The sequence below is a fragment of the Schistocerca nitens genome, chromosome 4 (genome assembly GCF_023898315.1).
Source record: "Schistocerca nitens isolate TAMUIC-IGC-003100 chromosome 4, iqSchNite1.1, whole genome shotgun sequence".
NCBI classification, from domain to species: domain Eukaryota; kingdom Metazoa; phylum Arthropoda; class Insecta; order Orthoptera; family Acrididae; genus Schistocerca; species Schistocerca nitens.
In genome coordinates, this window is record NC_064617.1 from 532,592,160 (window position 1) to 532,607,481 (window position 15,322).

The window sequence follows — 15,322 nt, forward strand, 5'->3', positions numbered from 1 at the left end:
ATTCCTACACCAACCTTATTAGTACAGATATCTGAGCACAGCTGTTGATCTGTGAACAACATTTTTCTCCCAAAGAATAACACAAACTAATGCAAAATTTGAACAGTTTCTTGCTATTCATTGTTATCTTTTGATCCCTTTCACCACACATATTCTGTTTTCCTCTATGTATTTCTGTAATTACTTCTGTGAGTGAGAACTCATGACATACTTTGAATTCGTTTCATTTCATTGTCAATTCCTTCTATTCTAACTTTTACTATACTAAAAATCAGTATTACCAGATGTTCAATTTCAATTACGTGTTTTATTCTAATGAACTTTGCACTTCACCTGGAACTGGGAGCATTGCCTCAAAAACCACATGAAACCTGTGGTCCTTTCCAGTGTTGTAAAGATAAAATAATCACAAATTAGTTGGTTTACTTATATACACATACATTCTCATATACAATATGTATTGGACAATATAAAGTAAAAAAAAAATGGTCCGACAATCAGTACATTAAAAATAAATTCAACTTTTTCTTTCAGTAAGCACTTGTTCCATACTCAGTATAGTCACTGGGATACAACTGATAATCACATAACAGTAATCATGTACAAAAACCGCAACAACATGGAAGCACTCTACCAAATTGCTTATCACAGATGAATGAACTTGCTTCATGTTTATGGACTGCAGCAAAATAATAAAACTGCACTTGGCGTTTGTGAAATTTCAACCACATTAACCAATGTCACCAGGATGTCCAATTCCTTCAAAGTACTTCACTCACTGTTCAGTGATTTATCAGCTCATATATGCATCACCTTGGGTGTGCTGGAAACAGTAAAACAATGCAAATAATGATTCGTATGTTGTTTGATTTAGGGATATTCATATTTCTTAATACACAGAAATATAATTAATGAACAAACTAAATTATCTGTAAAACAATTACTTGTAGTTACTGTGAACTTCCTACAGTTAGGTTCTGAGCTTCTTAAAATTGCACTGAGCACAGAAATCTATTAGAACCATTTTCAGAATGATGGTTAAAGTTCTACTTGAATCAAATGATAAAGAAATGGACGAATAAATAATAATTACCATCTTCCAATATAACAACACAAATAATAAACTTTTGACAAAATAATTTAATTGTATAGATAAAAAATCTACTCACCAAGCAGCAGCAGAACACGCACATAAAAGAATAATTACAACTGTCTTTTTGTATGTGTTCTGCCACTGCTAGGTGAGTAGATATTTTATCTATTCAATTAAATTAATTACCATCTTCTGTTACATATTGATTAAGTGCTTCATTAGTGCACAAATAGCACAAAGTCAATATATCACTAACTGGCTAGAGTAATGTTGAGTCACAAACAATACATTTCAATTTCATGTAAACACAATAGCAATTCCAATTATAAATTGCTCTTACCCCACTCAGAAAACCATTAATGTTTTATTATTTTAAAAATAGAGGAAACAAGAGCAAGGTGAGTTTTAGACCGCTGTTTGTGGAATCTATGTCGATTGGCAGAGAGGAGATATCTTGGTCTTCAAAAAGGTTCCCCATATAGCAACAGTTGATCATAGGTCACTGGACCAACTAAATGCTGCTTTTGATTGGAAGAAGCCACAGGCAGATGTGCACAGCTAAAGGCCTGCTGCTGCCGGTCAGTGGCTGGAATGAGCTCGCAGGTTCCACATTCCTATCCAATGCATCTGCTGCCTGATCCTCTAACCTATCAGCCACACTTCCCCCAACTCTCCCTCCCGCTCCCTGCCTCCTTTCACCCCTCATTTACAGCACTTTACAAAACCCCTTATCCCAGTCAATCTGCAGTGTTGGCACAATTTAGTCTGCTAGAACAATTTTGCAGTACAGGTTTGTGTGTGTGTGTGTGTGTGTTTGTGTGTGTGTGTGTGTGTGACAGTACTCAGTGAGTTGTTATCTTTAATCTTTAAATCATTTATACTCCACAAAGGACTTTCTATTACTATTATTTACACAATACTCTTGTTACCTATTGAAACTCCAAGCCCTGACCCCAAGAGATTAATACCTAAAGTTAACACTACTCTGATGTTCTGCAATTTGTTTCTTTTTCAGATTTTCTCAGTGCAGGAAATATGCATTTCACAGAATGTCAGTGCGAGCTCTAAAACCCACAAGAGTATCAAAGGGCATATAGTAGGCATCAGGAATAGAACTCCGCTATAAATAGCGGTGTGAGACCAAGAATAGTTCACAGTTTGGTTGGAGTCTAGGCAGTGAGAACACGTAACAGCAAAACTCACAGCATCTTAAGAAGAAGAGTTGATCATCTTATTATTGTGCATAAATGGAAACAACAACTCCACAAAACACCCAGATGCACACTCTTAATATGTTTCCTGCTACACCTATAACAGAAATTTGTAAAACATTACTCCATTCACGCTAGCATGCACACCCTGGAGACGGGCAGGGAAGGGGGAAGAGATAGCAGGGCACAAGTGTGGGTGAGGTTAGAGAAGAGTGCTGCCTGGTGGAGCATGCAGGGGCTAGATGGCAGCAGCCTGACAAGACTGCCATGTGCAGGAGGTGGTGTGTTTGTGTGTGTGTGTGTGTGTGTGTGTGTGTGTGTGTGTGTGTGCGTGCGTGCGTGCGCGTGTGTGGGGGGGGGGGGGGGAATCTGGGAGGGGGGAGTGGAAAAGGAGAGGAGAAGAGAAGGGGAATGGATGGGCGCATGCATTTGTGGAGGGCGCCCCCTGCAAATGTAGCCGCCTGTCCATACCCCTCCCCCCTTCCTTTCTTGTCTCCTTCCCCCCCCCCCCCCCCCGAATCTGACATGGCTGTGTTGTCAGGTCACTATCTTCTCCCCTGTGCACCCCACCAGACAGAGCGCCTCCCCCCTCCCCCCTGCCCCCTCCTCCACCCACCACTTTCCCGTCCCATTCTAGATTGCTATACAAATGACAATCGCATTCCAGTCAGACATGCCAGAGATAGTGGTCACTTATGCAAGATGTGCACTTGCTTTGTGTGTGTGTGTGTGTGTGTGTGTGTGTGTGTGTGTGTTTCCGTTGCTGAAGGAGGCTTTGGCCCAAAGTTATAATGCGTAACAGTCTTTCTGTTGTGACTGTCTGCAACTCAACGGCTCATCTTTACAGTGAGTAGCAATCTATTTTTTTTCCTAATACTGTTGATTTTCGTAAGATTCTTTTTGATGTTAAAACAGCCTTTCAGTCACATTTTTTTCTGTATGCTAACTGAATAAAAATGTATAGATTTACTAGTTTGAACATCTTGAAAGTTGCCTTCATGTGTTGATTCTTGAACAAACTGCTAGAGATAAGTTAAAAAATATATAAAATAAAATAAAAACCATTTATAACATTTACGCAAGATTCTCTGCCTTGGCACCTATTTTAATTCCATGAGTCTTCAATTTACAGCTGTCAACTTTAAATCTACCTCTGTTGCCATAGATTAGTCAAGAGCTTTATGGAAGGTATTCTCCAAATTTTCTCTGAATTCTTCTGCCACTAAAGCTCATGAGGCAAGTGGTCTATAAAAGCATCTGATTATCGTGTTTTACTCACCTTTGATGGTTACTTCCACCCAGCATTTTTTTGGTTCAGTATTTGTAATATCGTTGTGAGATACTACCCACTCCTTTATAACAATAAATATGCCACCACTACTGATGATACATATTCCATCAAAACTGCACAAAAGAATAAAGGGGTCATTTTTTTTTTTGAAACCCCATCATTATTACCTGTTGTGACATAGGAGTATGAAATATGGCAAACAGGTGCCTATGATCTTCCAGTGTAATGGTCCAAAACTGTGGAGCCCTCCAACATAATTATCAGGCTTGAGGACACGTCATATGGCATGGTGTTGACACGTGTGAAAAAAAGGCCAAAGCTCTGAAGTTCATGTCAGGTGTAAGGTGGGTTAATGATGTCGGATTGGCACCAAATTTCACAACAATTCTGCCAAATGCCACTGTGGAAATGTCACATGATTGGAAGGTCATCATCCTCCCATCCCCATCCAACCACAACTAAATTCTTCTTTTGACACCTCTGTCAGAACTGCAGTGCCCAGAGTTGAATCATGCAGTTTACTTATGAGTGGCTAAAGAAAACATTTCACACACACACCAGTGCTCAGAAGTGCCACGAGAAAGGCCTCGGAAGGTCACGTAAAGGACTTCGATGAAACCACCCCTCCCCTTGGAGCATCAATTTATACACATTTCGCAGTCAAAAACGATAGTCTGCAGTGTGATATGCAAGAGAATGTCGTTCTTAACAACCCTTGACATTGCTGACATCCACCAGATAATTAAACCTGCCTCTACAGACATTGTCGGGCTGCAACCCCTCCAGAATGTGATCAGACCCACTTTAGAGTGCAACATAAACACAGTTTTTGCTCTGGTATACAGGGTGGAACCACTAGAGACCATTCACAACCATTTGACAAATTTTAATAATCTAAAGCAGTAAAGTGTTGTTTATGCTTTTTCAGCCCTCCTCTATTGCAAGCGCTGTGATGTGATCATGGAGAGCCGTGACACTGAAATAAAATGGCAAAGGGTCCCTCTAAGACCCCACAGTTCGATAACATGATCGGTGACAACCACCCACCATTGTTGTGCACTTAAAAAATGTACTCATACAGTGACAAACCCTGACTGATTCAAAAGGCACCTGTGTGCAGGCTCCCCCTTTGACACTCCTCAGGTTCCGCATGCAAGCAAGCAGCAGCTAGAGCAGCACTGTAGTGCCATTCAGCTAAAGGGTGTCAAAGGGAGTCTGCCGATGGTACCGGCTGCATTGCTGAACTGAGGGTCTTAGGGGACCCTCTGCTATTTTATTCATGCACATGTCAATGTCACACCACCTCATGATGATGCCACAGAAGGACGCAAAACAAGAAGGCTGATAAAGCATAAATACCCTTTGCTACTCCAAATCAAGTTCAAATTTTGTCGAATGGTTTTGAATGGTCCCTACTGGTTCCACACTGTATACTAAAACTATGGTCACATTAAACTCCAAAATAGTCAGATTACTTTAAAGGGGTTGCAGCCCCACAATGTCCTTAGTGAAGGGTTGAATCTTCTGTGGAATGTCTGCAGGGTAAAAGATTGTCAAGAACGTCACTCTGCTGCACATTGCACTGGAAACTGTCATTTTTGACTGCAAAATGTATGTAAATGAATGCTCCAAAGGAAGGGGTTGTTTTGTTGGCACCCTTCTGCCACCTCCTGTGGTCTTTTCATGTCAATTCTGAACAGCAGTGTGTGTGAAATGTTTTCCTCCACCACCTATAAATAAATGCACAATTTCAATGCTGAGTGTTGTGATTCTGACTTCCATTGCAGAGGCATCAAGAGAAAGGGTGAGATGGGGTTAAGGACTGGTATGAGGAACTTCCCATCACATGACACGTCATGGCAGTGTTGGGCAAAATTGTGTGAAATTTGGTGAGAATATGACATTATTAACCCACCTTAAATCTCACATGATTTTTTTTGCATGTATTGATACCTTGCTGTTTGAAGTGTTACCAAGGCCAAGAGTGATGACACACAACGTCACACTTTTGCACCATCATGGAAGAAGGTTTTATGCACCTTTGAGCCCAAATTTCAAACTTCTGCATCGCAAAAGGGGAAATGATGGCGTGACCCTTTAATTCTTTGGCACAGTGTAATTTCGGCCAGCTTTCTGTTCTTAGTACATAGTGGGCTTTATTACCATCAAGAAGAGAGGCTAATCAGGGTACTTCCATCATGCACACTCCTCCTGCAGTTATATAGTAGAACATTCATATTTTCTTTTTTGCTTTGGTATGACAAACGTTTTCCCCTGTGATTAAAGAGGCCGACTATGATAAGCAATTCATCGTCAAACCTTCAGAGGGAATCCTCTAGCCTAAAGCTCTCCCATTTCCCAGCCACACATATTACATATTCTACTGCTCCAACAGCTACTTTTGGTGGTGTAATGATGTGTGACCTATGAGGGAGCTCCTTCAATTCTCTAGTCCATAGCAGAGGTAAACAAATCTGCATCCAAAACTGTCGCAGAATTGTCTGAGTCTGTTACTGAAGCACTTGAGTACAAACCGTAGAACCAAGATTGATTCTGGAAACAACATTGCAAATCGTGAGCAATGGTTCCACCTCTCCATCCAAGTAAGGACAGCCGTTTTGACCAACTCTGCCAGCCCTCTACATAAATGAGTATGACCTCTGGACCCAGGCAACAGGCATCATTTATGCTGAGATGGGCTATGTCCAGTGCATTCAATAACAGCTGGCAGAACCTCTTTCAAATCTCAGACAAGACCCATCAAAAAATATACCAAGTACAGATATTTTCCCAAGGGGCTCCATTATTCGGCTAATGATGGAACTGTCAATGACTAGCACATCCACCCTATATGCTTATCTGGGCATTTTTGGTACTTTGACCATAATCCCAACTGGTGCATTATGAGCTGGCTGAGTTGTGCTATCTTCAATGGATAGAACCTCATGTCCATTGCTAAGATGTAAAGGAACAGACATTTGGCCAATACCCACATTTGCCATCTGCCCAGGGATTTGTAAACTGGAATGTCCACTACCCTCTTTCAGGTGATGACTAATAAGCCAGCCACGCACACTGGAAGGTGCAGCAATATCAGGATCTCACAGGGATTCCAATGACATCACCACAGGTGCCCCAACATCACTGAAGCTCAGGGTAGCAGCCTGGAGTCTGTTGACTGTAGTCAACACAGCTTTTAGCTGTTTTAATTTTATCCATAATGGATGCTCTTGAATTCTGTGACAGTTCCTTTAAAGAATACTGTTGAAGAAAATCTGCTACCAATCACTTATGAAGGTGATTTATTCAAAACTTGACCAGTTTTGGGCCTCTTATCCATTTTGAGGCATTCAGTTTCAAGTTGAATGTGTAAAGACAAAACTGAATGTAACCACTTGAAGTGAAGTCAAGTTCTAAATACTGGGTGGTTATAATAAAAGGGCAGCTACTCACAGTGATCCAGTGTGCACTTTAATTATTGTATGGCAGTGAAACTTGTTAAATATTCTGATGCGTTAATGAAGAACCAATTTATGCTGGGGGGGGGGGTTAAGTTTTGACCCCCAGGTGCAAATCTGGCATTGTGAATGGAAGAAAGACACATAGAAATGTTTCCATATGTAATGGATTAGTAACAGGATGTGGGAAGGAAAGGTCAAACAAGTGAGAAACTAATGTTGTGCAGTGCCAGTTTTGCACTTGGTGGCCAAAATAAGAGCTAATTCTTTTCCCAGTGTAAATAGATTCTGCATTAATGCATCAGAATATCTATCAATTTCATTGCCATACAACAATTACACCCCACACTGGACCTCTGTGCATAGCTGCACTTTAATTATACCCACCCTGTAAATCACATTCAAAAATGATTAGTAGTCAATTTTATTGAACATTGTCAGTTTTAATTGTTTCGGGACACTTGCCAATTGCCCTTCAATCTGCACTCAACAAGCACAAGTTCCTATCCATTTAGTACTAAGTATAACTGTATAACAAACATGACAGTGGTTAGTAACCTGAGAAACTGAAAAACCAACCAGACACTACACAGAGACTGCTGCAATCAGAGATCAAATTAAACTACTAAGGTGTTGCAAGTGGTGCTTTATCAGGTGGATAATTTTGTAAGATCCATGAGCCTGTTTTAAAATAATACTATTGTATATAGGACAATATCAAACAAGAAAACTGAGTGGAAATTCAAGATGACCTGCTGCGAATTGGCTCTCAGTGCAGGGATTGTCATTTGACTCTCGACATACATAAATGTAACATATTTTGCATAAACAGATGGAAAGACACCCACTATGGTATGATTACACTAAGGGCAATCAATCACTGGAAATAGTAACAATAATAAAATAAAAAATTTGAACATAGCTGCTGTTTAACAATGGAGACTGTGAATGGTTCGAGAAAATCAGTCAACCAGTTGCAACTATAAAGGCTAACAACCCTTGACCACAGTTTCAACAATTGTAAAATTGTCTTCTTCAGAAGTACATCGACACGTCATCATTGCCAATATATAATTTTTACGTGTTCATATACAAGACAGTTTTACAATAGTTTCACTCCTGGTCAAGGGTTGTTAATAGACCTTTATATTTACAACTAGTTGGCTGATTTTCTCAGATGATAAAATATCAAGCAATTACCTTGTGGGGCAATCTGAGCAAAAGAACTACTTCTAGGATTGCTAGAGTGATATTTACAAGAATCCTAAGGAAATGTAATTCACCGACAATAGTAATACTGATCCCGAGAAGAACAGTGAATTTCATCACGGGTTCATCTGGTAAGAGAGAGAACTTCACAGAAACGTCTATCAAACTCTATTGGCAAAGGCTAAAACCGGGGCGCTGTGCATCACAGATAGTTTAAACTGTCAAAATTCAGAATGTGTGCAGTTCAAGGAGAGTCAGCCAATGTATTATATACTCCCACATGCTTTATAACAAACACAGTAACACCACAGAAAAAGAATCTATCATGGATGTAACTAAAGTATATCCTACTGCACACTTTAGGAGTCTACATCTACATAACTACTCAGTAAATATATCTAAAAACAAAGATGATGTGACTTACCAAATGAAAGCGCTGGCAGGTTGATAGACACACAAGCAAACACAAACATACACACAAAATTCTAGCTTTCGCAACCAACGGCTGCTTCGTCAGGAAAGAGGGAAGGAGAGGGAAAGACGAAAGGATGTGGGTTTTAAGGGAGAGGGTAAGGAGTCATTCCAATCCCGGGAGGGGAAAGATTTACCTTAGGGGGAAAAAAGGACGGGTATACACTCACGTACACACACACACACACACACACACACACACACACACACACATATCCATCCACACATATACAGACACAAGCAGACATATTCAAAGGCACAGAGTTTGGACAGAGATCAAGCTTTTGCAACCCAAGGTTGCTTCATTTGCAGTGCGGTAGTGTTCAGAACCTAAAATTGTATTTGTCTTGTTAAAACTCGTTGTGGGTAATGCATGCTACAATGAATAGACGTGCCCAGATAGCTAAATGAACTACAGAACTTAATTACACGGCACCTTAAGCAAGTACAACAGAAAACAGCTTCTGAAATAATGTCGCTAAAGATTGTCTTGATCTGATAACAGATGGAATCAAACATAATGGCAGTTTCTTGAATGTACGAGCCACACCATTACGCTAATGACACCACTGAGTTAAGTATGGTGTCCATTCTGAATTATGTATCATTGAGCAAGCCGGGATTCTTCTATATGTGGCTGTAGTACGTATTTAAAGCACTCGCAAAGACTCGATGTTTGGACAGCTGGTGACAACAGCGCTGTTTCCGGTGTATGTGTTGTCACCAGATTCTGCAACGGCTGCTGCAGGTACTTGATCTCTGCCCAAACTCTTTGCCTTTGAATATGTCTGCTTGTGTCTGTATATGTGTGGATGGATATGTGTGTGTGTGCGCGAGTGTATACCCGTCCTTTTTTCCCCACTAAGGTAAGTCTTTCCGCTCCCGGGATTGGAATGACTCCTTACCCTGTCCCTTAAAACCCACATCCTTTCGTCTTTCCCTCTCCTTCCCTCTTTCCTGACGAAGCAACCGTTGGTTGCGAAAGCTAGAATTTTGTGTGTACGTTTGTGTTTGTTTGTGTGTCTATCGACCTGCCAGCGCTTTCGTTTGGCAAGTCACATCATCTTTGTTTTTAGATATATTTTTCCCACGTGGAATGTTTCCCTCTATTATATTCACAACTACTCAGTAAAGATGCTGTAACTTACCAAACGAAAGCGTTGGTATGTTGATAGCAGACAATAAAAAACACACAAACAAATTTCAAGCTTTCGCAACCCAAGGTTGCTTCATCAGGAAAGAGGTAAGGATGAAGCAACCTTGGGTTGCGAAAGCTTGAAATCTGTGTGTGTGTTTGTGTGTTTTTTATTGTCTCCTATCAACATACCAACACTTTTGTTTGGTAAGTTACAGCATTTTTGTTTTTAGATATATTTTTCCTACGTGGAATGTTTCCCTCAATATATTCATAACTACTCAGTAATTTACACTTAAGAGCTTAACAGAGGGGTGTATCGAACCGTTTTCGGATTATTTCTCTACCATTCAACTCTCTAACAGCATATGGAAAAATTAACACTTAAATCTTTCCATGTGAGCTCTGATTGCTCGTTTTATTGCAATGATCATTTCTCCCTATGTAGTGGGTGTCAACAAAATATTTTTGCATTCAAAGGAGAAAGCTGGTGATCGAAATTTCATGAAAAGATCTCATCACATGGAAAAATGCCTTTGTTTTAATAACTGCCACATCAATGCACATATCATATCTGTGCCACTCTCTCCCTGTTTCATGATAATATAAAGGTAAGGATACCATACCCTGGAGCAATACTTCAGAAAAGGATGGGCAACAATGATATAGGCAGTCTCTTTAGCAGATATGATGCATCTTCTAAGTTTTCTGGCAATAAAAAGCAGTCTTTGGTTCCCGCTTTACATGTGATCATTCCCATTTAAGTTGTTCATAATTGTAATCCCTAAACATTCAGCTGAATTTGCAATCTAGTAGAATACGTATGTGGATGTACATGTATAGAATATAAATGCAGGCCTCATCAAATTTTGAAGGACAGCCTTTTGTACAAATTACTGAGAGATTCACTAAATGCAAATGGTTATGACAATGCTCCAGTGATCAGGGAACAACAGGAGGATCAAACATATGACAGGCCTGACTCGCCATGAAGTTGCTCGCTGATCCATCAGTGGTGACTAACCAGCCTCTAGACAGAGGCTGGTTCTAAAAACCCCTAATTCATTTGCAGAGAACTGCATTACTTATCTTCATGATGACCTAGTTGACTCACTCATCACGTAAATATAATCATGCTAGGACCATACAAAATATAAATATACACTCCTGGAAATGGAAAAAAGAACACATTGACACTGGTGTGTCAGACCCACCATACTTGCTCCGGACACTGCGAGAGGGCTGTACAAGCAATGATCACACGCACAGCACAGCGGACACACCAGGAACCGCGGTGTTGGCCGTCGAATGGCGCTAGCTGCGCAGCATTTGTGCACCGCCGCCGTCAGTGTCAGCCAGTTTGCCGTGGCATACGGAGCTCCATCGCAGTCTTTAACACTGGTAGCATGCCGCGACAGCGTGGACGTGAACCGTATGTGCAGTTGACGGACTTTGAGCGAGGGCATATAGTGGGCATGCGGGAGGCCGGGTGGACGTACCGCCGAATTGCTCAACACGTGGGGCGTGAGGTCTCCACAGTACATCGATGTTGTCGCCAGTGGTCGGCGGGAGGTGCACGTGCCCGTTGACCTGGGACCGGACCGCAGCGACGCACGGATGCACGCCAAGACCGTAGGATCCTACGCAGTGCCGTAGGGGACCGCACTGCCACTTCCCAGCAAATTAGGGACACTGTTGCTCCTGGGGTATCGGCGAGGACAATTCGCAACCGTCTCCATGAAGCTGGGCTACGGTCCCGCACACCGTTAGGCCGTCTTCCGCTCACGCCCCAACATCGTGCAGCCCGCCTCCAGTGGTGTCGCGACAGGCGTGAATGGAGGGACGAATGGAGACGTGTCGTCTTCAGCGATGAGAGTCGCTTCTGCCTTGGTGCCAATGATGGTCGTATGCGTGTTTGGCGCCGTGCAGGTGAGCGCCACAATCAGGACTGCATACGACCGAGGCACACAGGGCCAACACCCGGCATCATGGTGTGGGGAGTGATCTCCTACACTGGCCGTACACCACTGGTGATCATCGAGGGGACACTGAATAGTGCACGGTACATCCAAACCGTCATCGAACCCATCGTTCTACCATTCCTAGACCGGCAAGGGAACTTGCTGTTCCAACAGGACAATGCACGTCCGCATGTATCCCGTGCCACCCAACGTGCTCTAGAAGGTGTAAGTCAACTACCCTGGCCAGCAAGATCTCCGGATCTGTCCCCCATTGAGCATGTTTGGGACTGGATGAAGCGTCGTCTCACGCGGTCTGCACGTCCAGCACGAACGCTGGTCCAACTGAGGCGCCAGGTGGAAATGGCATGGCAAGCCGTTCCACAGGACTACATCCAGCATCTCTACGATCGTCTCCATGGGAGAATAGCAGCCTGCATTGCTGCGAAAGGTGGATATACACTGTACTAGTGCCGACATTGTGCATGCTCTGTTGCCTGTGTCTATGTGCCTGTGGTTCTGTCAGTGTGATCATGTGATGTATCTGACCCCAGGAATGTGTCAATAAAGTTTCCCCTTCCTGGGACAATGAATTCACAGTGTTCTTATTTCAATTTCCAGGAGTGTATAAAGGAAGTGATCGATCAACTCGTCTTGTCTTATGCATTTCAAAATTCTGAATGCTTTAAGGGACCTTGCTTTCAGGGTCTTCAGGTGTGTGACAATCAAGTAAGTTTATCACTGAAAATAAGGCAAACTGAAAGGAACTAATGAGCCATCTGGGTTCTAAGATTCAGACAAACCTGTGGTTAACCATCTGCTCCAAGGGCCCTCACCCACAGCTACTGCCTGCGCATATACAGTTTTCATGGACTGGAAAATCATCTTCTTGATATTTGTAACTTCATACATAATTAGGATTTATTTAGAATTTACCAGAAGGTTATGCATCATATGGTGACAGATCACATACTGCTGACAGTGGAAAGTCCAGCTTCCTCACTGTGAAAATATTATGTAAACTTCATCAGTGGTAGAAGTGAAGTCCCAATTCCTGGCTGTGATGCAAGTGCAATGTCTATTGTGCAGGTCCAAAGAAGTGTATTTTTCTTTACACAATTAATGAGGTAACCACCACATTTCTGAGAAATACTCATGATGTTCTTTCATATAATCAATGATTTAGTGGAACATTTTACAGAGTTTGCAAATTACTGTGATAATCGCATCATCTTTTGCTTGACAACCAAATGCTGTGAGATTCTCAGTGGTTAGTGATACACAAACATTTGCAAAGTGTGCATGCCTCTCCGGGTTGCAAAGTGGTAAGCCTTATCTGAGAACAACTTGGATCATTCTGGTGCTGTGACCCACTGTCTCATTGTTCAGATATCTGCTGAATACACAATGTTCAGTCAATAAAGGGGTCACGAGATCACCTGGCTCTATACCTCTCCCATTTCCAGCCCATTCTGTGTAGCTGCTTCCACATTCAAGTGTACATCCCCCCTTCACCTGAGATTACTTTTTTAATTCCATCTTAGCTACCAGATGGAGTCTCTAATTTGTTCTCTTACTAAGACTCCCCCCACCTTTCCCCTGCACTCCCAATTTTATATTCAACATTCCTCTAACCTACTCCTGCAAGCATCTGCAGGGTCTGCAAAAGCATGATCTTTGCTAACCCCCTCCAGATCTCTTGTTTTCTCTACCAACTGAGATCCCTTTCATTACTACACTATCCAGCCCCAGCCAAGATCCCTAATTGTCTTAATGATGTAATGAAAGAGTGTGTGTGTGTGTGTGTGTGTGTGTGTGTGTGTGTGTGTGCGCGCGCGCGCGTTTGAAGAAGTATTTTAGTCGAAAATTAAGCAATAATATAATACATCCTTCCAAGGAAGAAAGAATAAAAGAAAGAACGAAACCGCCTCCGAAAAATTTTCTTAAGTGAACTGGTGAAAACTGCTTGGCATCCTCACCAGACAGAAATGGGCAAATGGAATAATTCCAGGTTCTGGCAGATGGTGAGATTGATATGGCCATCATACATTGTTTTCCAGGAGTTAGGCACTTGGTTGATGGGTCTTGCTCTACCACAGGAACGGCCTCTGGTCTAAAATCCACAACAAAGTGGGCAGCATACCAAGCCACAAACTTTCAGCTATGCTCCATAATGCACCACATACATTCTCACTACATCAAGCCCAACTGCATTTCTGGCTCTCTCTTGGTCTACAATTATTCTCTTATTTTAAGGCTCATTAGAAACCTGGCTTCACTTTGAAGTTATATGTCAGCTCGCAAACAGTTCAAAACATTGCTTGTTCTTGAAAACCTTCCCTGAAGTGACTTGTGATAGATAGCCATAGAGCTGCCGCTTTCAGTCACTCATAAATAATGAACTTGCTACGGAAGTGTGTTGTGAGATAGTAAAAAATTACTAATATATTTATGACTCCAAATATACATTTGTTCCCCTGATGCAATGTACTGCAAACAATGTTGTACTGCAATTTGCTGTTGATATTTGCTGCCACTTTTTTAATATGTATACCATACATTCTGAAAGTTCTATGAATCATTCAGTTCCCATTCACTGTTATTCTTCCAAGAATGATGTGCAATAGAGGCAGCCAAGCTAACTTATTGTTGCAAGTTTCTACAATGTGCAACTATTAGAAACTCTGAAGGAGCTCTGTTGTTATGTGACATGTAGTTGTCAGTCACTGCCAGAAATGGAATTAAAATGTAAAGATAACTGTACAGAGATTATTGTAAATTTAAATGGAGGTTCATCTATGAACTAGTACCTCAACTGGTTGGATCTGCCATTTTGGGTTACCCTCCACTGTCAGAGCCTTCACTGCCTCAGTAACCAGAAATGTGAACAACACTGTGTTGGAGATAAAACTCTTGCTACTGGAGAGAAAAGAATGATTTAAGCAGAGGCTGGTTACATCTACTGAGCAAACTGTAAGTATCCTCTTGGGTTCAGATCTTACATGATTTTTTTTGTCTGAAGAGTCTGTGGTCAGAAGATACAATACTGTCTAGCCTGAGAACAGAAGGTTATGTATTTAGAGTGGTCAAAAGAGCTGGACAGGTGGCACAAATTTTATCCAACGACTGGACAGTAATCATTCACATCGATGTTCCTTACTGATGTTTGTCCAATAGAAGTGTAGCACAAAGACTGAGTGTAGGCCTGTACAGAAGTCTGTTTTATACAACAGACTGTCCTGATAGAAACAAAATAGCTGTCAATAACATGGATATTCCTCATGGGTGTTTGTCCAAACAAAATGAAGTACAAAGATTATGGGTAAAATAAAACAACGGAAAATCCAGGATGGAATAATGACAATATTATGAATAGACTGACACCCAGTAAATGGCGGAGATGTTGAGTTGCTCACAGTCTAGCCTCAGCAGGCAGACACAGTGGTCATTTGTGTGTGAGCTGTGTTTGGCATGAATGTGTGTGTGTGTGTGTGTG

The 15,322-nt window shown here is 41.7% G+C and overlaps 1 protein-coding gene across 3 annotated transcripts in view; it reads right to left on the reverse strand.

Annotated features, from left to right (window-relative positions):
- Positions 1 to 287: 287 nt before the first annotated feature.
- Positions 288 to 15,322, reverse strand: part of LOC126253197 (centromere-associated protein E-like) — a 178,394-nt gene continuing 163,359 nt past the window's right edge. For all 3 annotated transcript variants that reach the window (XM_049954365.1, XM_049954363.1, XM_049954364.1), the window contains one exon: positions 288 to 823. In XM_049954365.1, the coding sequence (XP_049810322.1) occupies positions 799 to 823 (25 nt within the window). In that variant the 3' untranslated portion in view covers positions 288 to 798. The remainder of the gene's footprint in view (positions 824 to 15,322) is intronic.